General features: G+C 46.2%; 2 protein-coding genes across 5 annotated transcripts; one reads left to right on the top strand and one right to left on the bottom strand.

The window, feature by feature from the left end:
* Window positions 1-2,087: 2,087 nt before the first annotated feature.
* On the bottom strand, window positions 2,088-12,356 carry LOC115393134 (G protein-activated inward rectifier potassium channel 1-like). Of its 2 annotated transcripts, XM_030097982.1 has the most exons (3): window positions 11,688-12,356; window positions 3,098-3,314; window positions 2,088-2,755 (listed from the first exon to the last, which is right to left on the bottom strand). In XM_030097982.1, the coding sequence occupies exons 1-3, from the start codon at window positions 12,354-12,356 to the stop codon at window positions 2,088-2,090; spliced, it is 1,554 nt and encodes a 517-aa protein (XP_029953842.1). The 2 variants fall into 2 exon arrangements, with proteins under 2 accessions (XP_029953842.1, XP_029953843.1); XM_030097983.1 differs by lacking the exons at window positions 2,088-2,755; window positions 3,098-3,314 and adding an exon at window positions 6,159-6,289.
* A 3,151-nt stretch (window positions 12,357-15,507) lies between these two features.
* znf281b (zinc finger protein 281b) lies at window positions 15,508-22,800 on the top strand. 3 transcript variants are annotated; one of them, XM_030097981.1, is made up of 7 exons: window positions 15,508-15,621; window positions 17,592-18,110; window positions 18,989-19,102; window positions 19,472-19,595; window positions 20,086-20,169; window positions 20,270-20,388; window positions 20,546-22,800. In XM_030097981.1, the coding sequence occupies exons 2-7, from the start codon at window positions 17,664-17,666 to the stop codon at window positions 22,163-22,165; spliced, it is 2,508 nt and encodes an 835-aa protein (XP_029953841.1). In that variant the 5' UTR covers window positions 15,508-15,621; window positions 17,592-17,663; the 3' UTR covers window positions 22,166-22,800. The 3 variants fall into 3 exon arrangements, with proteins under 3 accessions (XP_029953841.1, XP_029953839.1, XP_029953840.1); XM_030097979.1 differs by having other exon boundaries at window positions 20,077-20,169; XM_030097980.1 differs by lacking the exon at window positions 15,508-15,621 and adding an exon at window positions 16,435-16,980 and having other exon boundaries at window positions 20,077-20,169.
* Window positions 22,801-23,268: the final 468 nt, after the last annotated feature.

Below are 23,268 nucleotides of genomic sequence, written 5' to 3'. Positions count from 1 at the left end.
AATCGCACTAATCCATTTCCCTTTGCAAACCGTGATGATGGAGAAACGGGCCGAGCGGATTTCCTTTACAGCTGAATCCATCATTACGCGGCGTCGCGTCTGCGTGAGGAATGGCCAATGTTTTGTTTCCCGCCCCGTCATTTATCTGAGTTAATTTTATCTTAAGCTGGACAGAGGTCATTTGGTACCGTCAGCGAGTTACATAATCAAATTTCATCTTTTTTTCTGCTGCTATTCTTTTTGCAGTATGACTAATTATCGCTGGACGTCCTCCGATGTGTAATGTCTGGAAAATGGCCTTCCTCCGGAGCGCTCTCATCTCCACAGTGCGAGTCGAGGCAGAGCGAACCGCTGGTAAACACCGTGATTTATGTTAATTTAATGATTGAAATAATTAGCCGTGGCTGCGGCCAGATGAGGAGGTTAAGGCCTTTGATTTGCAGGAAGCAGGGGAGGGAGAGGAGTCACTTAACCTGCAGGCCAGGGCCGACTCGCTACCGGCGAGTTCTGTCTGCTCTGTCTTCACCTGTGACCCTCCTAAAACTCGCTTCTACGCCGTCTCACCACAGGTCACGTCTGCAGACCCAGGAAAAACTCTGAAAGTGCAAATAAAAAGATAAAAACAAGTGACTTTCTTTTCAAATAGTTTATTATTCAAGCAGTGGCATTATGAAGTTTTTTTTGTCTTACCTTTACACTGGCATTTAAACGCAGATCCCCTGATATCACTGTCCCTGCATTCCCAAATATTTGTTTTACATTTTAATAAAACGGTCCGTGAGCTGAATCTGTGATTGCATTTTGGGTCTCCGAAGCTCCACAGGCCAACGCAAACACTGCGCCCAAAAGTACAAAGAGTCAAAAGTCTAGAGTAGTAAATATACAACTGAGATAAAATTAGTAAATATTCACTACAGTTGATAATGATGGACTTTAACCTGATTTATTTTACACAGTTCGGGTGAATGAAGCTCACACTAAGCCGCATTCTCCATCATTTAGGATGTCAAAATGTCAAAAATGTAAAGTCTTCTTCTCATATTTGGCCACAAATCATTGATAATGCTGGCTTAAGTGTCCCTAGCTGAGGTTTCTAGAAAGGTAAATGATTCATTTATTTATTATCTTTGTGTTTCCACCATGCAGCTGATGGATAAATATTAGACTTTGTGCTAAAAGGCACAACTTTTAAAATATGAACTGTGGACTGTGTGAGAGATATGAGAGTAATACAAAGACAGGGTCCATCTCATCTTACATCATGAGCTTTTTACCCCATTTATGTAATCATTGTCTTTTTTTCATGTAATTTAAAAAAAATGAACACTTTAGCAGCTTACTTTACATTACTGGCTTGTATATTCGACAATAGGCTCCTCACCCGGAACAAATACCAGACGAGGAAACGTGTTTCATCTATCAGAACTTAATCTCTGATGGTTTGCAGTCTTTGCTGGAACAAACGACTTCAAGGAAGCTGGAAGCAGAATAAAGACGCCGCGCGGAAATAATGCCCGGAGGATGTGCTGATTGTGAGTGTATAATAACTGTAGAAAATGTGCTTGTTGACCCAAATAATGTTTGGTTACTGAAATAGGTAGTAAGCTCCCTGCAACCAAATATGACCTCTATTCAAAATTGTGTGTGTTTGTGTGTGTGTGAAGAGTCTTAAAGAGAGATCTTGCTGTCCAAGCTGGACCATCACAGTTCTCAGGCGGCGGTTTAGCAGCCGGTCCAGAGCAGGTCTGTCTTAAAATATACCTGCCACTTTGGTGCCGAGTAAAATCTGAGAAAAAAAGAGTGTCCAACAACGCAAAAAAGTCTCTGACGCAACTCTGTGAACAGAAATCAAAGCAACGGGACGATCAGTGGGGGCACAAATGGTGATCTATCAAAACGTACTCACAGTATGAGCGGATGAATGGCTTTTTGTAGTTGTCCTTTAATAGAGAGCCCGTAAGTTAAATGTAAAATACTGGACGAAATCTGCAGGAAAAACCCTTTAAAAATAAATAGATAAATAAACTAGATCACAGTAGTTTTTATTCTTATGCAATGCCTGTCAGTCTGGAGTCCGTAAGCCAGTCTCAGCGGTCGGCGTTCATTCTGCGCAGTTTGGGTGGCAGGTTGTCCTCCGGCCGGCCCCCCGCCAGAGGCCCGTGTCCCGGTGCCGAAACGCCGCCGCCGCAGACGGCCGCGGGGGGTTTGTGTCTCTCGGGCTCGCCGTCCTCGGCCTCTCCGTCCAGGGACAGCAGCTGGACCTGCTCCTCCGGCTGCCCCTGCCTCACGGCCGGGATGGAGCTGGACCGCAGCCTCTGGATGCTGAGCGGCAGGTCGCCCGTGCTGGACGCCTTGCCCCCGGGCAGGGACGGCGCCGACCGCAGCCCCCTCCACAGGTGCTCCTCCTTGGTGGAGCTCATGCGCTGGAGCTTGCTGGGCAGCCGGGACGGCTGGTCCTCGGCGTGGTCGGCGCAGTCCGCCGACAGCAGCCTGTCCCTGCGCCCGCCGCGCCCGCCGTTGCCCAGCAGGGGGGACGGCGGGGTGGGCGCCACAGGGAGGGGGTTGGGCGACGTCAGCGAGGACTTCTCCTCCTGTTCTTTGACGCTGTAGGGCGGCGTCGGGACCTCGAAGGTGTTGTGGAACTGAGAGTAGTCGACTCGGAAGAAGCCCTCCTCCAGCGACATGACGGGCAGGAAGCGGTGGCCCCACAGGACTTCGTCCTCAGTGTACGACGTTCGGGCCTGGCAGGTCATTCCTGTGGAGAGACAGAAAGAAAGAAAGAAAGTTGAGTTTTGAAAATGGACTGACAGCCTGACAGGATCAGAAATGAGATGTGAGCGATCACTTTGGGGAGAATGGAGGCAGAGACGTGAAATAAGAGATAAACACCGGCTTGCACTATTGAATAATTAAAGACCATGAAATTAAACGTCCTGTTAAATATTTTATTTTTTATTACTGGGAAAATTATTACAAAGCCAGAGGCTAAATCATGCTGAAACAAATCAGGGACAGGAAATCGCATCTGAAGTTATTAGTCAAAAAGAGAAAAAAAGAAACAAGTGGAAGGGAGGAGTAATTAAAAGTGAGCTCCCACCAGTCGTCTCCACGATGCCCTCCAGGATAACGACGATCTCGAACTGCTCGTTCATGAGCGATCGCTGCGACAGATCGAAGAACGGGCTCTTGGTGTTGATCTCGTGGCAGATGGTGAGAGGCGACACCAGGAAGAGCTGGTCCGCCCCCGTCCCGAAGCCCACGTCCAGCTCGCACTGGTCCAGGGGCAGAAACTCCCCCTCCGGGGTCTGTCGAGACTGGAAACACCAACAGGAAGGACACATGGGGTTCAAGTTGAATGGATGAGCCTGCAACTGAAGCTAATTCAACATGTGGAGCTCTGAGAAGGCGATCCAGAGCTCTACATGGTCATCAAGGAACTCAACTCTAGTACTTTACTTCAATTTTATTCATGACAAACGGTGATGGAAAAACTGGGACTTTGGGACACGGGAACCAAAAACATCAATGCAATCGAATCAAAGCTTCCAGATGTGGGAGTCTTTCATTTGTGGTAGCTGGACTGTGTTCCTGTGTTCATATTTTTATGAAGATTAAAGATTCATTTTCATAATAAAGAATTGCAAAGTTGATTCAACTTTAGCTCCAGAAAATCTTGCAACGCAGCAAGAAGTGCTTCCTATCAAGCATCCTGAGGAGGATCCTGAGCATCCAATCAGGATCCAGGGATCATGACACCAACAGAAAACTTATTTGTGCCTGAAGAGTAACCATTTGACCTTTAGAGCAAACTCTGATGGTTCAAAGGTCAAATTAAAGGTCTGGAAACACTTGATTCTCACTTTCCCGTTCGGACGACGTGTGTGGGTAATATTCGAGATGCTGTCATGCACTCATGATCCATCAAACATATATGCACTTAATGAAATGAAACCAATCAAATGAAAAGCTCTTTAAAGAAGATTAATAAACAGGAGATTAATAAGTACACTCAAGAAAATGGAGAGGTACAATCTTATAAGAAATTGAGAGAAAAAGGTTTTTATTTCGCCCAGAGAGCCACAAATTAAAATTTGACTCAACTGTCGCCGCCAATAACCTCAATCGTCCAAACTGAGTTTGGCTCCGCCGTGGTTCGGTTCACGTAGTTTCCTCTAACTTGCATGCAGAGTCGTCTCCCTGTCCCTTTGAGCGAGGAGCCGCTCGGCCCACAGATGGCAAACAGACTGTCATTTGTATTCACAGTGATGCTGAGGACAGAAGGGTGTGACATTTCGCGGGAAGACGTCTGTGCCCACAGATCTCTGGCTCGCCTTCGCGAGGGAAAGTGTCGCCCGCCGTGGCGCGTCAGCGACCGACGCTCCAGAGCCCGAGCCTCTGCTGCGCGTCAGCCGACGTTAGGCCGCGGGCTCGGAGTGACGGGAAAATAAAAGGTGGCGGTTTATAACAAGGCAGCACACACACACAGACTCACAAAAGAAATGCAAAAATGACGGCATGAAAAGCCTCCAGAAGCCCGACGACCTGCTGTTCCTTTTATCTCGCAGCCTACAGGGTTCTGTATATTGCAATGAATAAAAATTCTCACAGCACAGTTCAGTATTTCAACTTTTTTTTTATAAGTTAAAAGTCTGAGAGCTGGAGTCGATACAGTCGTCCTTCAAGATGCCGAGTTCAGAAACTCTCTGCTGCTTCTCTCCTGGTTACTTTAAAATTAAAAGATAAGGTGATCTGAGCTGGGATGCTTTCCAGGACCTTCGGGTCAAACCACTGTGAGATGTTTTTTTTCCCTCCTGATAAGCCTTTAAATGCATTAATCTCATCACTGCGACTCTTCTTCCTGGATCATTTTTCATTGTCTGCCTGGTTCCATAAAGAACCGGTGCAGCCCCCCGTTCTTCGCCTCCACTCTGAATCCCAGCTTATAGGATTAGGTTGTTGGACACTTTGGGGAAACGCTACTCACTTTCTTGCTGGGAGAGTAACGTGACATCGCTCTCCTTCCCTGTAAGATAAACATAAAGCCGCATTCATTCGGCGATTTGCTTAGCTTAGAGGGAATTACTTTGGTTTTCCTTGGCTTGGTTAGTTTAGTGGCAACAAAATCCCTTTAGAAACACCTTTGAGGCTCAACACCTAATACCATAAATATTCAACAAATGCTCGCCTTTATTTTGAAAGTCTAGCTGACTTTAGGCTTTGATAAATGATCGCTGGCTGTAAATTAATCATTGACTTGTTTATTATTTTAAATACCAGAATCTTTGATTTACTTAGAGTAGCTTCAACAGTAAATCATGATTTTTAAAAGTTTAAAATAAAAATTATTGCCTTCAAATCAGAGAAATGGAGAAACACATGAATTCAACAGGGAGAACATGCAATCTCTCCTACAGAAAATCATCCCTGCGAGGCGAGAGTGCCAACCACCACGTCCTCCAGCCGTGAGGACATAATCTGTTCAGTGTGACAAACACCGTTAAGAACCAGCGGCAGTGTGAATCGTTATGTCTTATGTTCGTATGTCGACATACTGTGTGTGTGTGTGTGTGTGTGTGTGTGTGTGTGTGTGTGTGAAAGACGAAGAGATCCCCCGTTTCACCGTCGTCATATTTGTGTCGGGTGAACAACAGAATGTGGTAATTCCCATCTCCATTTCAGTCTGGGTGAAAGCTGCTTCCTCTCCCCCGTCATTCAGTGGCTCTCTCATGCATGAGGCATCCAACAGGTGTAAAACATGTGATTTTCACTTTTTTGTCATTCTTTTTTATGGTCTCTCTAAGGTGAAAGATGGCATGAAAACCCCTCATTAAAGCCCAACACAGTGACGAATTAATCTACTGATGTTGCCTGATCACTGAATAATAAATTGCGGGTGGAGATAATGCAACCAGGTGTCCCGTTTGTCTCAGCGTCGCAGTGAGACTGGAAACCAATTTCCTGGGAAGTCAAATTTAAGACATTCTAAAAGTGGGGCGGCTGATTTTTTTTTTTAGATAAGACCAGCACTGCAGCGTTACAACAAAACGTTACCTCAGGAGGAGAAACCTGCGTGTGGCACGCAGTGATTTCCACCGGGCAGAAGCCCCCGTGTGTTCTCTGACTGTTGCTAAACAGTCGGTGCCACAGGGGGCGGAAATTAATGGCGTTTGGAAGAGGTCCTGATATGGAAGGAGTGCTTAATTCAAACAGCCACCTGAGGTTCAGGCTGAGTGAAAGCAGGCCCCTCTCCCGAGGTGACTCACTTCCTCTTCAGCGACAGCTACCGCGTCTGCGAAACGTGCATGGAAGAGTATTGTCTTTGTGCGTTTGTGTCTTTTAAACAACTGAGTGCATTGTGATGTTCTCCCATTGAGCCTTGAGCATCAATCAGGCACTCGCAGAGGGATCAGAGCTGCCGCTCCCGGTGGATCCTGCCACACACCAAGGCTGATTCAAACCTATTTCTTTGCGCCGGTTGGCTCATTTCTCCTTCATATGTAGCAGCCAGTCATGCCGGCGTGCCTGTTTCGCCAGCCGTCTGCATGCGAGCCCTTATCGCCGATCTCTTGCTGCGGATCGACCTACTGAGATGAGCTTCTGTTGACAATGACGGGCGCCGCCCAGCTGTCACTGTCTTCCTCTGAACGCTCCTCCGGTCCCGTTCGCCACATTGCTGCTGCTTCACGCTCCGTCCTTCGTCGCCTTTTTCTTCTCGGCCCAGACGGCCGAGCACTGCCAGCGATCCCGATGCAAGACGTGTTTCTTTTCAGATTGAAATCCATAAGTGCTGTAGGGGTCAGTGCTCTCTTCGCATCCTATTGGATTATTAATGAAAGCTGCATTAATATTAATAGAAAATTCAAGGACTTTTATCTCTTTTAAGGATAATACGCTATATGAATGTGGAGTGCTCAGTCCTGTAACAGAAAACTGGTGCTGCGAATAGTTCAATCTGTTGGATCCATCCATCTTCACTTCATTTTGCGTCAGTTTTCTAGTTGTGTTTGGCCAAAAGAAGAACACTGACCAAAAAAACAAACTCACTCAAGCACATATCCACATGTAAATCCAGTCTGGAATCACCAGTTAACCAATGTAATTGCTAATAAGTGACAGTGCTGACCACTGTGCTCCCAGTACCAATCAAACTGAACGGTTTTAATGAGTTCTTATTATCTTACAACCCCAGTAATTTGGGACAGGACCTTCACCTCATTGCAGAAATAACGGCTGGTTCATAAGTATGTTGTTAAGAGAACAAGAAGCACCGAATGGCATATTTTTTATGTTGAAAGAGGTTTAAGAAGTAACTGATCGACTTTCTTAGAGAGAAACTGGTCCTCTGGCTCAGATGAAATAATAATGTTGCTGCAGTGATGGATTCAGTTCAAGTCTGTGGAGTGAATCTCGATGAATCTTGACTGTAACCTTTAACCCTGGCCGATAATCCCAGCTGCCTGCATTGCCTCTGCCTTAATCAGTCTGCCCACTAGAGGTCACCAGAGGTCTGACAGTCTGGATCCAGTCAAAACAGCAAAGAACACAATCATTCAGTTCAACTGACAGCTAAACAAAACTCAGACTTTAACACCAAACTTCTTTAAGGCAACTTAATTTTTATCTAGTTTTTGCTGCATTATTGTTTTTGGATTAAAACATTCAAATAGAGCATTACTGATTCAGTTTGAATTTGTGTTTTTCTGTCACGATTCAACTCCTGTTTCTTCGGCAACAGCTCATCTGTGCTTCAGTGTTTCCAGCTGTCTGTCAGGCGTAAGATTACGAGTACTGATTCATCCCTCTTGGGTGCAAAGAAGTCTCACCTGTATAAATGCTGCAAGGTAAAGAAGGAGTCTGAAGGGTCTGTTTATTATTTTCTTTACAAAATATTTCACACACTGTTATTTTGGGAAACTTGTGCAGATCAAGGCCGGCTCTCGTATCTAACGCGCACAGGCGCACTGGCAGCGTGAATATCCTCTGCTTTCCACATCAATATGTAAAACTGTGAGTGGAGGGAGGGGAAAAAAAAAGTAGAAGAGTTCAAACACTGCACCAAAAAAATATGCTTCATCATAATGTGCTTATTCCAGTTACTGAGCACGAGCACAACAACTTCACTTTGTCCAAAAAAATCTGGAGTTTCCAGGCCCTGCTAGAATTTACAGCCCGTGCGTATCCTTGACTGTTCCGGTAATTGATTGCCGCCGCCATGTCACAGCGCATTTACACGGCTCCATCATTTGGATTTACTGCGGCATGCTTCATTTGTCCATTAAGCGTCTGTGGGCAGCCCGGCTGACAGTGACCTTGAGCTGCGCTATACCTGAGCACCGGCCGGGGCATTGTCTCCCCGGTGTGGGTGTAGTACTACGGGGGTGATGTAGTCGATTTTTACTCCACAATGCGCCGCGGCGCAGTCTGACACCACGGCGACGTGGCTTTATGGGCTCTGAAACGTCAGTGCAGCAACGGCACGGCGTTATGCTGCGCGGTTTTAAACAGTGACTGTAAAATTTTACAGTCTGCGGCGTTTATGTTGAGACAGGAGTCAGGAAGATGATTAATACCGCCGTAGGAAATCTTTCTGATGTGTTTTGTCGAGTGTGATTGATGATGCTGAATGTGACGCCGTTTAGCAGGTTACTGGGACGTCCTGGACGTTTGACCTTCCAACAGCTCGAACGCAGCCGCGGCTCAGAAATGTAAGTAAATGATCATTTAGAGAATAATGATTTGCTGGCAGAAATCCCAGATTGAGATCATTTAATCAACTTATCTCTGATAAATTGCCAAAGACTGTTAAAAAAAAAAAAAAAAAAAACTGAAAAACAGATGGAGTGGAGGCACTTAAAACAACAAATGTTGCTCCAGTGGTTTGATGTTGCTCCATTCACTGAAAACTGAAAGTTGAAATGGAGACAGAGCGAGGGGATCATGTGCTTGAAGTGAGTACGGGAACTCCGTTACTGTTAGCAGGTTGGCTGTACTTCACGTTGTTGGAGCTGCTGTCATAATCAATCTGTGGCGACTCCATGTACCGTTCAGTCAAATTCAACTACAGCAATACAGAAGACACAGACAGACGCACTCTGGAGACAGATGTGACGTTGGCCTAAGCAGCACAGCGTGCCCTGCAGCTGTTTTTTACACAGACCAGAGCACATTAGAAGCAGACATTGCAGTGCTAAACTATCTGAATCCTCTGCTCAGAGACGATTTGATGATCCTGCATCTCTGTGGTGATTCCTCTGTGATGCCTTGTTGATTAAATGCAATATTGCTTTTTTTCTCCTCCACAGGCTATTAATTATGCAACTGGTGACAATGCAGCAAACTGAGAACTGAAACATTATACATCATTTCCTCGCTGTGTTTTATGTGCAAGGCGCTTCCCCGCTTTATGTCTAATGTCTGGATGGCATTTCACTGTTTCCTCCTTTTACTCCCAATCCAGGGATTTTTCAAAGAGAGGGAAGATCAGCTGAACCACATTTAGCCCTTTTCCACCACACATTCTTTATCTCGTGTCAAGTGGTGATTATAGTCTGATTGCTGCACTTGATAAAGTTTTTTTCAAATGACATGATTGTTCATGGCTGTTGGGATTCATATGTAAGGAAAAGGATGAGTCTTTTTGTAAGTCTTCAAAACGAGAGGAAACGATAACAGAGAAAAGGCATCCTGATTTTTTTTTTTTTTTTTTTTTTTTTGCTGGAAGCTTTTTGAGGCATGGGAGGCAAGCCCCTCGTACTTTTTAAAACCACAGCTCCAATCCATTGAGAGAAACTTGAGATTAAGCGTTGCTTCAGAGGCTATCATATGGCCGGCTAAAACCTAAATGTAAACCAAAGCATTAGGAGTAACCTCCACTGGTGGCTCTCCCTGCAGCTCCAGAAAGTGAACTGTCACTTCAGATCATCCCGGTCGTCTGCAAAAGACAAAAGCAGCGCTAACTCCTGCTGTCACCACAAACCACGGGCGCCCTTTTGACTTGCACAGCGGAGAACAGGGCCGCAGCAAAGCAACGCGGGACAGAAATGTGATGGATCGAAAAGATGGCAGTTTACTGTAAAAAAAAAAGGAAAAGAAAATAAACTCTTTGGCCGTTCCAAGCAGGTGTAGCCTGCAATGAGCCGTTTGACACTGCACTTTTGTTCTTCTTCGCTCACGAAGTTGTGTGACACAAAATGTTTTCCTCCTCCTCTTCTATCGACGCCAGCAGCTGTCTCAGCTCGTCTTTGATCCTCGGGATTTATTTAAGTACAGAACCCAGCGTGTGCTTCGCCAAAAAAAAAGCTACATCCCTGTCAGCTCAGAGTGGCTCAGATAAGAGACATTTTATCTGGAGGAAAGATTGGCCCCGGGAATTACAGTCATCACTGCCTGAGAAGTTCAGGAATTGGTTCAATTGATCTTTTGATCAATACACATAGTTTCCCACCTATTGACCCCCGGGGGCCCGTTCATCTCGTTCGTGGGCTGCTGGAGCGGAGGCTGGAGTCAGATCTACGGCCCACTGACGGCCATTCTGCTGACGGAGGGGGGACAGATTGTGATGACCCTGGCTGTCTCAGTCAGCACACTCAGCAGCACAGGAGCGAGAACAGAAACCACAAGGCAGCGTTCAGGACAGATCCCGCTCTGGACCAGAGGCCTCGCAAGGAAAATGTAGATCTGCATCAGAACAACGTGGTAACATGAGGTGAATGGCAGGTTAATGGCAGGAACAAAGTGCTTGATTATGATCGGACTTTTAAATGTCCCCATTATGCAAATGCTTGTCATTTGTTTTAAACATTGATAAAAGGTTTGGTAAAGCATCTTAAGCTCCCAGTAAGTGCATCAAACTGATAAATTTCATCCAAACATGTAAAAAAAATATGAAATAGGGTTTATGAACACTGCTACAGCTTATTCTAAGCCACAAATTGTGAAATATGTGTAACTTCACACCATATTTATGACATATGTTAGTGTGCTGCAAAGTGTGTAGTATTTAGTACTGGCTGCACTTTCTCCAGGTACTCTTGTCTCATCTCACAATCCAAACACATGTGCTAGACTTTAATTATGAACTCTAAACTCTCCATAAGTGTGATTCTCGCTCTCGTTTTCAGTGTGTGTGTGTGTGTGTGTGTGTAGTGACCTGACCAGACTGAGCTCTCCTCATGGAACTGCATGGATCTATCTCATAAAATTGCCCAACAGTCGGTGGACATATAATGGTATCATTACTGACTTCAAAAAGTCACGACAGCAAAAAAAGAAAAAGAAAAGTGATGGTGAACCCTGCAGGGTACAAACTATTTCAGTTGGCACCATGTCTGGAATGATTTGTGAAGCCTTTGTAGTGTTTACAAAGGAATCACTTTGTATGCATCAACAGCAAAAGTTATTTCACTTTGTATTAAAAAGTTATTTAAATTTGCATATGACTGCAAACTGAATTTCCAAGATAAGTGTGGACCATACCCCGCTATCTTATGGTTATTACGGCCATAAATCCGCAGGGAATAAAGTCAATTTTGGAGAAGAATAGAAATTCCAAAACATAATTAACTGTTTCAATTGACTTCCTGGCAGTTTGCCCAAACTCCGCCTCAATAAGGACACTTCAGTGCGCAGAGATGGCGCAGAAGGGAACAGTGCGCCGTGCGCAACCGGACACATAACCTGTAGCCTACCTTGATGAGTTTGCACCTGATCTGCGCGGACACCATGTGGCTGTTCCGCAGGTTCCCCACGCGGAACATGAGGCACAGCTTGCCGTCCCGCTGCGAGACGACCGCGTCCTGGCTGAACATCAGCGTCTCCGCGCGCTTCTTGGGCTGCGACATCTTGATGAACATGCAGCCGATGAGGAAGGCGTCCACGATGGAGCCCAGCAGCGACTGGAAGAGGAAGAGGATGATGCCCTCGGGGCACTTCTCCGTGATGTAGCGCGAGCCGTAGCCGATGGTGGCCTCCGTCTCGATGAAGAACAGGAAGGCGGAGGGAAAGTTGTAGACGTTGGCGACGCACGGCGTGTAGGACGCGTCGTGGCCGCCGTGGCTCAGGTCGCCCCGGATGTAGGCGATCACCCACCACATCGAGGCCATGACCAGCCACGCCACCGTGTAGGTGAGGATGAAGATGAGCAGGTTCCACCTCCACTTGAGGTCCACCAGCGTGGTGAAGAGGTCGGAGATGTACCTGCTGGTCTCCCCGCCAAGGTTACCGTGCTGCACGTTGCAGCGGCCGTTCTTCTCCACGAAGCGCTGCCGCTTTTTCTTCACCGGGGCAGAGAAAGTCATGCTCCGGTTGGTGTTCACCACCTGGTAGTCCTCGCCGAATTTCCTCCGTATGGCAGACATCGTTTCAAAACTGTCTCCTTTCTTCTTCTTCTTCTTTTTTTGCGCAACTTTGGCACTTCCAAATCCCCCCACAGAACGACGCGCAACAACATTCACACCGGCACCATCCCGTGCCACAGAGACGCTCCTCTCGCCTGTGAATTAACCGTAATTGAGGAGAGATTCTGCGCAACGCATGGCTCAGACTCGGTCCTTTACGCAGGGAAGTGTCCTCCAAGCGCCAACTTTCTGCGCGCCTCTCATCCGCGCGAGTGCAAAAAGCTGCGCTTATTAAAAGAAAATGAAATGATAAACAAAGATGCGCTCAAATGCCGACGTGTCCTCTGCAGATCCAGTGTAATGTCTCCCTCTGTTCAGTGAAATGTGAGTGAGGACGGCAGGCTGCGGCGCGCGCTGCTGCCTGGAGGAGTGACTACAAACTGAAGACTGTGCAAGAACTGCAGCAAGGATGGTCACTTTCCCCGCACGGGGGGGGCGGGGGGAGACAGAGACAGGAGGGGGAGCTTTGGCTTATACCAAATCAGATGCATCAGCAAAAAAAATATTATTCAAGTTCGCCTTCAGGAATGTTTGAAGTCTTTGGCTTATAATGTTTGGTTTAGAGGATAGTTTCTTTAACGCCAAATGATCGATCCATCAATCAGGAGGACAAAACCCTGTCCCATCTGTAAAACTGGGCAGTGAGGCTGCTGGTGTCATGTTGGTGTCATGAAGCCGTCTATCGGTGACGGTTTAGTTCCCCCTAGCGTTGCTGCAGTAGAAGTGAAGCTGAGGCAAGGTCAATAATCTGCAGTTCCACATTGAGGACACGAGGAAACTGGATAACTGGATGGGGACACCGGACAGAGGGTGGAGGAGAGGTTAGATTTTTGTGAAGTGGAGTTTGCATGTTCTCGTCTCCAGAAACATTTCATGTGATGTACAATATGTATGATGAAAATGTCTTTATTTTTGCAGAACTAAACAATTTCTCCCAAAAATGACTACAATCTCAGCACAAAACCAATTTCAATGATACTTTAAGGTGCAAAATACAGAGAATATTCAAAAAATAACTTCACCTATAGATGTTATTTTGACTCACCCTGACAGCATGGCTTTGAGGATGATGCTAGTTAAGATATCACCAATATCTCAGTGTTGTGTTGTGTCCACTCCTCTGAGGATTTGTTTGTAATCAATGCTTCCTTTGACATTTGCAGTTTCCTTGGAGTTTTTTTTTTTTTTTTGGTGCCAGAATGGAGCAGTTTTGTTTGCATCCCTGCCTTTGCCATGCAGATGCAGATAAATCTGTGTAGAAATTGGGTTAGGTGGAAATAAATTGGTGTGTGGAGCCACTGCTGCATTACTTATCAAAGCGTCTCCTCTGTGTACCTTTACAATACATCATGTCTGACATTATTAAAGGTAAACAGGTGAGGACTCCAGTACAACAGGAGAAGGCTTGACTGAACAATAAGTGGTTTTCTTTTTTATAAATTAGGACACAGACTGAACTGGACAGTGGTGACAAAGGGAAATGTGGATGTTTGAACAAAAAACATCTTTCAGAGTGAACCCACATTGCAAGATTCGTTTTCATCAGACAAACACTTCCACTCATTCCTCTATATTTCATCAGCAGTAGCAAAAACACATTTTCAGCTCTTCCTTCACTCTCGACTGCACTGACATATGAATTTGTCATAACTATAACTTCTAGACTGTTTATGATTTCAATTTCGAGGAAATGGAAAAACTGTCAGGAAGTGGTTTGATAGAACTTTACACACTGGTGGTCAATACACAGGGTAGACCTACAGTCACAGACGAGCACGCCAAACAGCTGTGGCATTGACTTCTCAGTACAGAACATAATATCACTGAAGAACTGTCAAGTATTGAAAGGTGATGTGGAAAAAGCTGCATCATTGCACATTTTATGACAGCTGAAATCATAAAAAGATTGTTATTTGAACAGTGAATTGTGTGAATAAGATTAAATTCGACTTTGCAACCATAAAAATGGCTTGATTTTCTCTCTCTCACACACACGTACACACATACACACACAAGGTTTGAATGCTTTCAGCCAGGACGGACAGATGTAGTTAGATCCCTTCAATCAATTATACTCTCAGAGCAAAGGTCGTTATCTCACTAATTCAAAAGCGATAAATCATTATTTTATTGCTTTAATTTTGCCTAGATCAAATTTCAGCTCATCTCATGAAAGCATGTCATAAAGCAGGTACCGTAATCCCCGACAGTTAACAAAATCCTGCTTAATTAAGTTAGACAGAGATTAAAGATGAGATGAACTGCAGTCTGCTCTTCTGCGTCGCCCGTAAACAGTGAACACAGTCAGCAGCACCTAATTTCTTTTACTACTTTTTTATATTGAATATCCAAAGAAAAAATACATCAGTGCAAAATGAAAAGCTCTCAACAACCGCGGTGCAAACAGACAAAACATCCAACCTAATCAACCACAAATGAAGTGTTTCTAGATTCAGTTAAAGACCACGCATTCACAAAACAATGTTTTCTGTGAAAAATATAAAAAAGTGGATTTAAAAAATAAACCAGGAAAGCTTCTTTAACCCTTCTTATATAAAATTTAAGCAAGTAATAAGATGGAGGAGTTTGTACTTGGACAACTTTATTTTTATTTTCATTTTTGCAAACGCGCCACATGAATTTTACAATCCTCTTTCTTTTTTTTTTTACCTGGGACACAAGAAGATTGCCTTGAAGAAAGGTATTTATACATTTTACAGTATTCTCACATTTTTGTGAGCGTTCTCTTATGAGAAACTATTCCAATGAATGATCGAAAGATTCAGATAAAGACATTTTCTTGCGTTTATGTATATATATATATATATATATATATATATATATATATATATATATATATATATATATATATATATATATATGACGAAATTATATTTATTTTTTTAAACAAAAAACATCTAAAAATTCTTTATATATATGGATTGTGTTGTTTTATGTATGCATGTGATGTGTATGTATTTGTATGTTTAGCTGAAGTGTGTAAGTGTGTGTGGGTGCGCGCGCGTGTGGGTGCGTGCGTGCGTGCACGCACAGCCTTCGCCTGTCTCCTCTCACGACCCGTCCGCTGCACCCACAATTCCCTGCGCCGGGACAAGATGGAAGAGAGCAGCGACCGCCGGAGAACAATGTTTTGGCAATAAAACCCCGAAGCGGCGAATACGACGAGAATACAGGCACGTTCGAAGCCCATTGCGGTCATGTGTAGGTGAGTGGGGAGCCAGACGAGCCCTTCCCGGCGTCGAACGCCTCGGCCTTTGTCGAGATTTGCGCTTGGGCGCAGACGGGGAGATGCACCGCCGAGCAGCATCATTGTTTCTGTTGCACGGGCCGTAATGCGGGTTTTCAGTCGGGGGGCAGCTAGCTGCTAACCAGCTAGCTCGTGGCTGGCTGATTGTTATAAACACAGCTGCCTGGAAGGCGTCCGTTCGGTTCGGCCGCCGGATCCGGATCCGCCTGGACCCCGGTGTCCCGGGGCATGCATTTGCTGGCTGGATGTGCTCGTGAGCGCGGCGTGGTTGTAATCGGAGCTAAAGTTAGCTATCAATAAATAGAGCGCCAGCGCAGCTCGCAGACAGATTTGATTTCACGGCGTCATCAAAGCTGGGCAATCGGAGAATGAGCCGCTGAGCGCACTTAAAAGAAAACCCCGTGATAAACATCTCCATATGGGCTCTTTAACCCAATTCTGCCTCCGATATTTTTTAACTTTACAACATTTCTCATTAATCGCCGCTCAGTGATGAAGGTTAATGGCATCAAATCATGGGTCGTGTGTAGCATTAGCTGGGTAACATGCTAAAACCTCCAAACGAATATAGCGACAATTAATTGGATCTACGCTTATTCCTGTCTGTGCTGGATTCGCTGTTGATGTGCGCTTATTTGAAAGGCCTATTGTGGGTTTTCGGGGCTTCTCGGGAGGATTGTTGTGATTGAAGACGCACAGATGCAGTTGATTGTTTCGCATTGTGGCTAGTCGGTTAGCTAACTATGCTAACTAGCTGGCTAACTATTATGCATCACAAAAGCTCCTCCGCTCTCTTCAATGCGGTGTCACGTAGCCAAATGGTCAGCTGGTCTAGACTAAACAATAAATTCTCACTCCGCTTGCTCCTCGGCACTTATTTCGAAACACGTCCCGGTCTGCTTCTAAATCACTGAAAGACGTCTCCACGGATTTGACCTAAATATCGTTTGTTTTAGCCAAGTGTATTGAACCGATTAATCTGCCAATATTGCGCCCAACGCCCCCCAGCTCTCGCATTGCCGACGAGATATTAGTCCAAAAACAGGGAGTGTTGATTATCCAGAATGCACCAAGACTGCAGAAACAATAATACTGATGATCAGGACATAAGATGTTATATTTTGGCTGCATTCCAAGTCACATGTGGTCTTAAATGTATAAGAATACCCGGGGTGGATTATTTAATCGTTCACTTGTAACCTTTGACGTTTTCCCACGGCTTCTTTTAAGATCACCCTTGGACATAAAGCACACTCCACATATTATTCACCCTGGATGTGTGTTTGGTGTCAAAACACACATTGTCTGGAATAACAGGTTAATAAACAGCTCTTATTCTGTGTTGTAAACAAATAGTAAAAATTCAATTCAGCTTTATTTGTATTGTGCCAAAAACAACACAGCAGTCATTTCAAGGCACTTTGACAGAGGAAAAACCTAATAATTCCACATGAGCAAGCATAAGAGACAGTGGAAAGAAGAAAAAAAAACCTATTTAAAGGTTCTTTTTAGCTGAACTCAGTTTTTTTCAACACTTATACGGAACAATGTGACAGATTGTTAGTAGTCATCAAGGACACAGGATGAACTCTACATTATAATTGCTTGTAAACTGTATTTGGCAACTTTTTTGTGTCTTTTCTGGAATCTGCCAGTTATTTTTGTAATGAAACGTGTCGGCTGTGGATCAGTGTGTAGAGCAGGTCTTCCTCACCTGCTGAAGTTCATGGTTTGAGCTCTCTCCCTTGCAGCCAATGTCATTGGTGGGTGCATCAATGGGAAAATGTGATTGAAGTTATTTTTATGAATTTAAGCAGTAATCCTTTTGTTCGTGATCGATTCTTTTCACATGTTTGAAAATGTGACTGAATTATAAAACTTGCAATCATCAGTACTTCATACAGCTTTCTGTGTGTTCTGTCTTTCAGGACATTCTCCTCCTGCACTCCTCTTTAGATTAAGAACCCTCCATCTCCCCTGCACAAAGTCAGACCCTCACCATGAGTATTATCCAAGACAAGATAGGCAATGAGTTTTTGCGCAACGGAGGCATGGATCCCAATTTTGCACCAGGTATGCTTATGTTCAGCCACCTGCCACCAGTCACCAGCTTCACACGGCTCACCTCCCAGTCCGTCATGGGCGAGCTTCCCCAGGAGATGATCCTGAAGAAAGAGCGCGACTCGCCGCCGGAGCACCAGGCGGCGGCGGCCGGAAACACGGGGGGCTTCCTTCACAGCATGGGTATCAAACAGGAGCGGCTAAATGAACTGGATTACCGCATGCCCCTCTACGGCGGAGGAGTAGGGGTGAACTGTGCTGGAGGGGGCGCAGGGAAGAGTGGGACGGACATGCAAGATATGTCGTTTGGCAACCACCACCAAAATCACCAGAACATGCTTCTGCATGACCTCAGCCTCAGCAACGTCCGCTCGCTTGGAGAGCCGGTGAGGAGCCATTCTGGTTCAGATTGAACCTGGTTTTTTTTGTTCTTTATTTCTGCCTTCAGTGCTTCAGCAGCTGATGTGGACATCTGTCTCTTGAGTGTGTTGAGTTTTGACATCTACACGTTTGTTAAACCGATTAATTAAAGTCCAGATTATGACACATGAACTACGTGCGATGAATGACGGTGTTTCCTTTTTATAAATACCTCAAAAAATATTGTGGATATTAAGACATTGTAAAGGTTATTATTACTGTTGCCTTTAATCTAAGGCTTCTCCTCTGTCTGTGATCATAGCTTGTACTGGTCGTTTTGTGAATTTCCCTCCACCTTACCAAGAACTCAGGTTACAGCCCCTTAACCGGGCTCTTTTTTGAGCTGCATGATGGTTCTCTTTCAAATTTGGCAATTTTCCTTTAGATGGCAGCATTACTTTCTGTGTGACTCACACATCCAGATTACTGGGAAATTAATTCAAGGAATTGCTGCTTAGTTATTTCAATTGAAAAGGTGGAACAGCTAAAGAGAAATTCCCATTTTGACAGAAAATCTAGAAATATCAGGCTTGATTTGGGAATTCTTGTGAAGATGGTGTGGTTGAATATTTAGTTGTCCAAACCTCTCAGGAGAACCTGCAAGAGTTGGTCGAGATTATTTGTAACTGAATGAAGGAGATTGATGCGATTGATACGACTCCTGCAAACAGTGACAGTTTGTGGTGTCGTCCGCCGCCTGCTGTCTTCAGATTGTTTAATATACAGGCCGAGGCGTTCTAGAAAGATAAGAAGCGTGGGGCTGCCTGAATGAGGGGTTACTGTGAATCAGTTTGAGAAGGTGTTGTTGATTTCAGCTTTGAATCTGCATTTTTTTTGCTCTCAGATTCCTCAAAGAGCAGGCAAAGAGCCAAAAGAGTCGTCGGGGAGAAGAGGTCGCAGGAGCAATGGGGATGGACAGGGAGGCAAAGCTCGACGGAAACGCAGCGACGCTGCCAAGGTCAGTCTGTTTTACACCTCCATCTGTTGTTTTGCTCAAAATCATACCTAAGATTAGTATTTTTTTTTTTTTTTAAACACCACATCAAAAGTGATTTGCGGTGCACTACGTGTGCGCTGTCGTGAGGTGTGAACTTCTCTAGAATCGTGTCTGCTCCTCCCAGCAGTTTCACTTCAGCTTCTTCTGTACTGCTGTAATTTCAGTGATTAAACGCGGATTAGCTTCAACCGCTGTACGATCGGCTCAGATTTAGCTGCGACTCCAAAAGACCGTGACGTGCACCACGCAGTAAAACTCACCAGGTATAGACAACGGTTCATCCTTCCTCGACTCGTGCGCTCATCACTCTCCTCGTCTCCTCCTCGTCAGGCCATGATGCTGGATCCAGACGGAGCCTGTCTGTCCCCCAACTCCAAACCACATATCTGTGAGCACTGCAACGCCGCCTTCCGCAGCTCCTACCATCTGCGCAGACACGTGCTCATACACACAGGTGAGAGACTTTCGCTGCAGACACACGGCACCGGACTGCCTGCAGAGCAGTCTGATGAGCGAGGAAACACACCAAAGGACATGAATAGAGAATAAGACTGATGAATAATGTACACAACATTCTTCCCTTCACCAGGAGTGCATGAGAGCTGATTTAAATCCAGACGATCGCTGAAGTCGGGGATGAGTCAGGGATTACTCATGTATTTCTGGACGTCTTAGTCACTGCCTTTGCCAGGAATTCCTCTCTTGGCGTTTTGATCTTGAGCTCATAAACAATTCCAAGCTAAATTAATTTTCAGCTGCAATTATTTTCAATTGGTTTCAATGTTGCCCTCATTTGATGGGAGAGATGTTTCAGTTCAATCACAGATCCTCATTAGTCAAGCAGTGTTGTGGTTAGCAGTGTTTTCCTGTCATTCACTGAGATTGTGATCGCACTGGTTTTTAATTAATGTGGCGAGCGGCTGGTTTTATTCTTGATCGCACAGGTGAGAGGCCTTTTCGGTGCAGTCAGTGTAACATGAGCTTCATCCAGAAGTACCTGCTCCAGCGGCACGAGAAGATCCACAGCGGTGAGTCTGGAGCCGGTGTGTTCACTTGCGCCGGTGTAACGGCGTGTCGCGTCAGGTTTTTCTTGGAGCGACGCCCTGACACTGTCGCTGCTGTCTGCAGGAGAGAAGCCTTTTAGCTGCGACCAGTGTAACATGCGCTTTATCCAGAAGTACCACATGGAGCGGCACAAGAGGACACACAGCGGCGAGAAGCCGTATCGCTGCGACACCTGCCAACAAGTACGCCACTTTGTCTCTCCGCTGTATCTGCTTTTTAACTCTCTTATAAAGTCCCGAACCAGGGGTTAGTTGTCTTGCAAGAGGTCGTGGAAATTTTGGTCTTATTTGTAGAAGTATCGGGAAAGTGATCTGAGCCTCTCCCGTCTTTCTCTTTCAGTTCTTCTCAAGAACAGACCGGTTACTGAAGCACAAACGGACGTGTGGAGAAGCCATAAAGAAGGGCCTAGACCCCAGCATGCTGGAGCTCAGCGAGGCAGAGCTAGGCCAGGGCAGCTATTCACTCACTCAGGGAAACTCTACCACCTCCGGACGCAAGAGGGCAAAGTCCAAAAACGGCGAGGGCGGCGAGCGGAAGAGGAAGAAGAACGCCGCAGCGGCGGCGGCCTCGTCTTCCAGCGGGATGGCCGGTGAGCTGGGCCTCCAGGACTTTGGCATGGAGCACCCGTCGGGCTCTGACCCCAGCATGCAGGGCCGCACCCCCAAGCTGGTCTTTAAAAAAGCTGGCCGCAAGGGGCTGGACAAGGGCCTCCTCTCTCTGGAAGACGACGGACAGAAGTTGTTGGGCCAGAAGCCCGGGTCCATGGATCACGTGGAGGCTTCGGGCCTGGACAACATGGCCCTCCTCCAGGGGCCCGGGGGCAGCAAGCCGGGCCCCGCCACCAGCAGCAACTACGACGATGCAATGCAGTTTGTGAAAAAGCGGCGCTACCTCCACGCGGTTAACAGTGACTACGGAGCCGGCTCGCTGCACATGGCGTCCCAGGGCAACAGTGTAATCCAGGGCTCGCTGGGCCCGGAGCCCACGCTGGCCATGCTGGACTCCTCGCCGCTGGAGCTCAAGCACGACAAGTCGGGCATCCCGGAAGAGGTGCTGCAAAGCCTGCTCGATCACTATAGCCATAAGCCGGAAGGAACACACCACCACGATGTGACTTTTGACCTGTCAGACCACCCCCACCACGTAGACCTCCAGCCCGCGGCCCCGGTCACCCCGGAGCTGGAGGACGACTCGCCCAACGGCGGCGACAAGACGGCGGTCATGCACGAATATTCAAAGTACCTCCTGCAGGCCCTGGAGCGCACCAGCCATAGCGGACCCTTCCCCAGCCTGGGCCCCACGGGGCCGTTCCCCCTCCTGTCCAGCAGCTCCAGCCCCACGGGCCCCCTCTTCGCCGACAAGCACGTGTACACCACGTCGCCGCTGGACTGCGGCTACCCGCCCGCCGTCTCCTCCCCGCTGCCCATCGCCGCCCCCTCCTCCACCTCCTCCTCGTCGTCCTCCAAATCCCACTACGGCATGCTGGTGGGCTCGCCCTCGCAGGCGGGGTACCACCTCGGCCTGGAGCCCACCGCCCACCAGCAGCTGACTCCGTCTCAGGAGCTGACCGAGCAGCTGGAGAAGCAGCACTCCTCCCCTGGCGCCTTCAACCTACCTCCCCAGGACCTGACTGTGCAGGCAGAGAGCTCCAAGGGGCAGCAGCCCAAGGCCGGGGCGGGCGCCGCGCCCAGCAACGGCTCCACCTACCCCGACCTGTCCCCGCTGAACCCCCAGAAAGAAACCACGTACCAGATCGAGAACTTCGCCCAAGCCTTCGGCTCCCAGTTCAAGTCGGGCCGGCGAACCCCTCTGAGCTACGGCGGCGATCCTGCGGCCGAGGTCGACCACCGAATACGGACTCCAGTGTCAGAATTCTCAGGGTATACCAGTTTGTTAGCTGACGTCAGCGAGCCGGTGAGTACAGGATCGAAAACCCCGACAAGCCAAAGTTTCAGATAAGGGTCAAACGAGGTGAAATCCAATCAGGGGCTGTTCTGTTACTGTCCATGCGGTCCCTGCGCCCATCCCAATTTTGTTCTTGTAGCAAAAGTTTTTGTTTTTGAAACACTGCCATTAAATGTTAATACAAAATGACCAGGGAGGGTCTTTCATGGCCTCAAATGCAATTTTTTTTAAAAATATTCTCATTTTTATGTAGATGCTTACTTTTTTTGTTTAAGAGTAGTGATTTTGATATGAACGTACCGTAGAGTTAAATGTAATTTAAAACATTTAGAGGGTAGCTATGAACTTGCTTGTTTTTTTTTTTTTTTCCTTCCTTTTTCTGTACCCTTGTGTTCTATCAATCATACCATTGTAAAGTAATAACGATGTTGATGATTTCAATAATAACATTTGTGGCAGGGAAAGGCCCAGAATTCAAATGGCAAAAAAAAAAAAAAAAAGTATATATTGTCTGTTACAAGAAACGTATAAACTCAGGAAAATAGGCAAAATTGTGTAATAAGACTTTGTATGATGAGATGCAATTAGCACAGTTTTTACAGGTGTACTTTGAGACTACAAAGCTTTGTTTGGTGTTTTTTTTTAATTTTTTTTTTGGTTTTTCTTTTAAAAAAAAAAAAAAAAAAAAACGAAAAAAATTGTCAGAACAACAAATTACAATACACGACCCTGTCCGGTTTTTACTGTGTAGTTTTGTCGAGATTACGGTACTGTTGTGTCGATGTGAAGACACCCCACACTTCTCCTGTGAGCCACGTGTACACGACTTTGTAGAAATTGTAGCAGGTGCCCTCGCGGGACGGGACGTTGCGGGAAGCGAAGAGGACGTTTTTGCTCAACCCCCAAAAAAAGAGAGAGAAAAAAAAAAAACCCCAACCAGCCGCCACGTTGTCAGTATCAGCCGGCGAAACCCTCGGAGCCGCACGCCTCCCGTCGAAGCCCGGCTTGTCAGGGCCGTCTGTTTCAGAAATTCAACGACCGCCGCTCAGTGTTCGGCTCATCGCGCTGTTGCTGAAGTCTTTCTATTTTAATTTTTTTTTTTTTTTTTTTTTAAACAAGTCACCACTTTTCAGCTTCACTCCTTGCTGTTCCTTTTT

The sequence above is a fragment of the Salarias fasciatus genome, chromosome 8 (assembly GCF_902148845.1).
Source record: "Salarias fasciatus chromosome 8, fSalaFa1.1, whole genome shotgun sequence".
NCBI classification, from domain to species: Eukaryota; Metazoa; Chordata; class Actinopteri; order Blenniiformes; family Blenniidae; genus Salarias; species Salarias fasciatus.
Note: the sequence above shows the minus strand (reverse complement) of the source record. Positions and strands in the feature narration are given on the sequence as shown.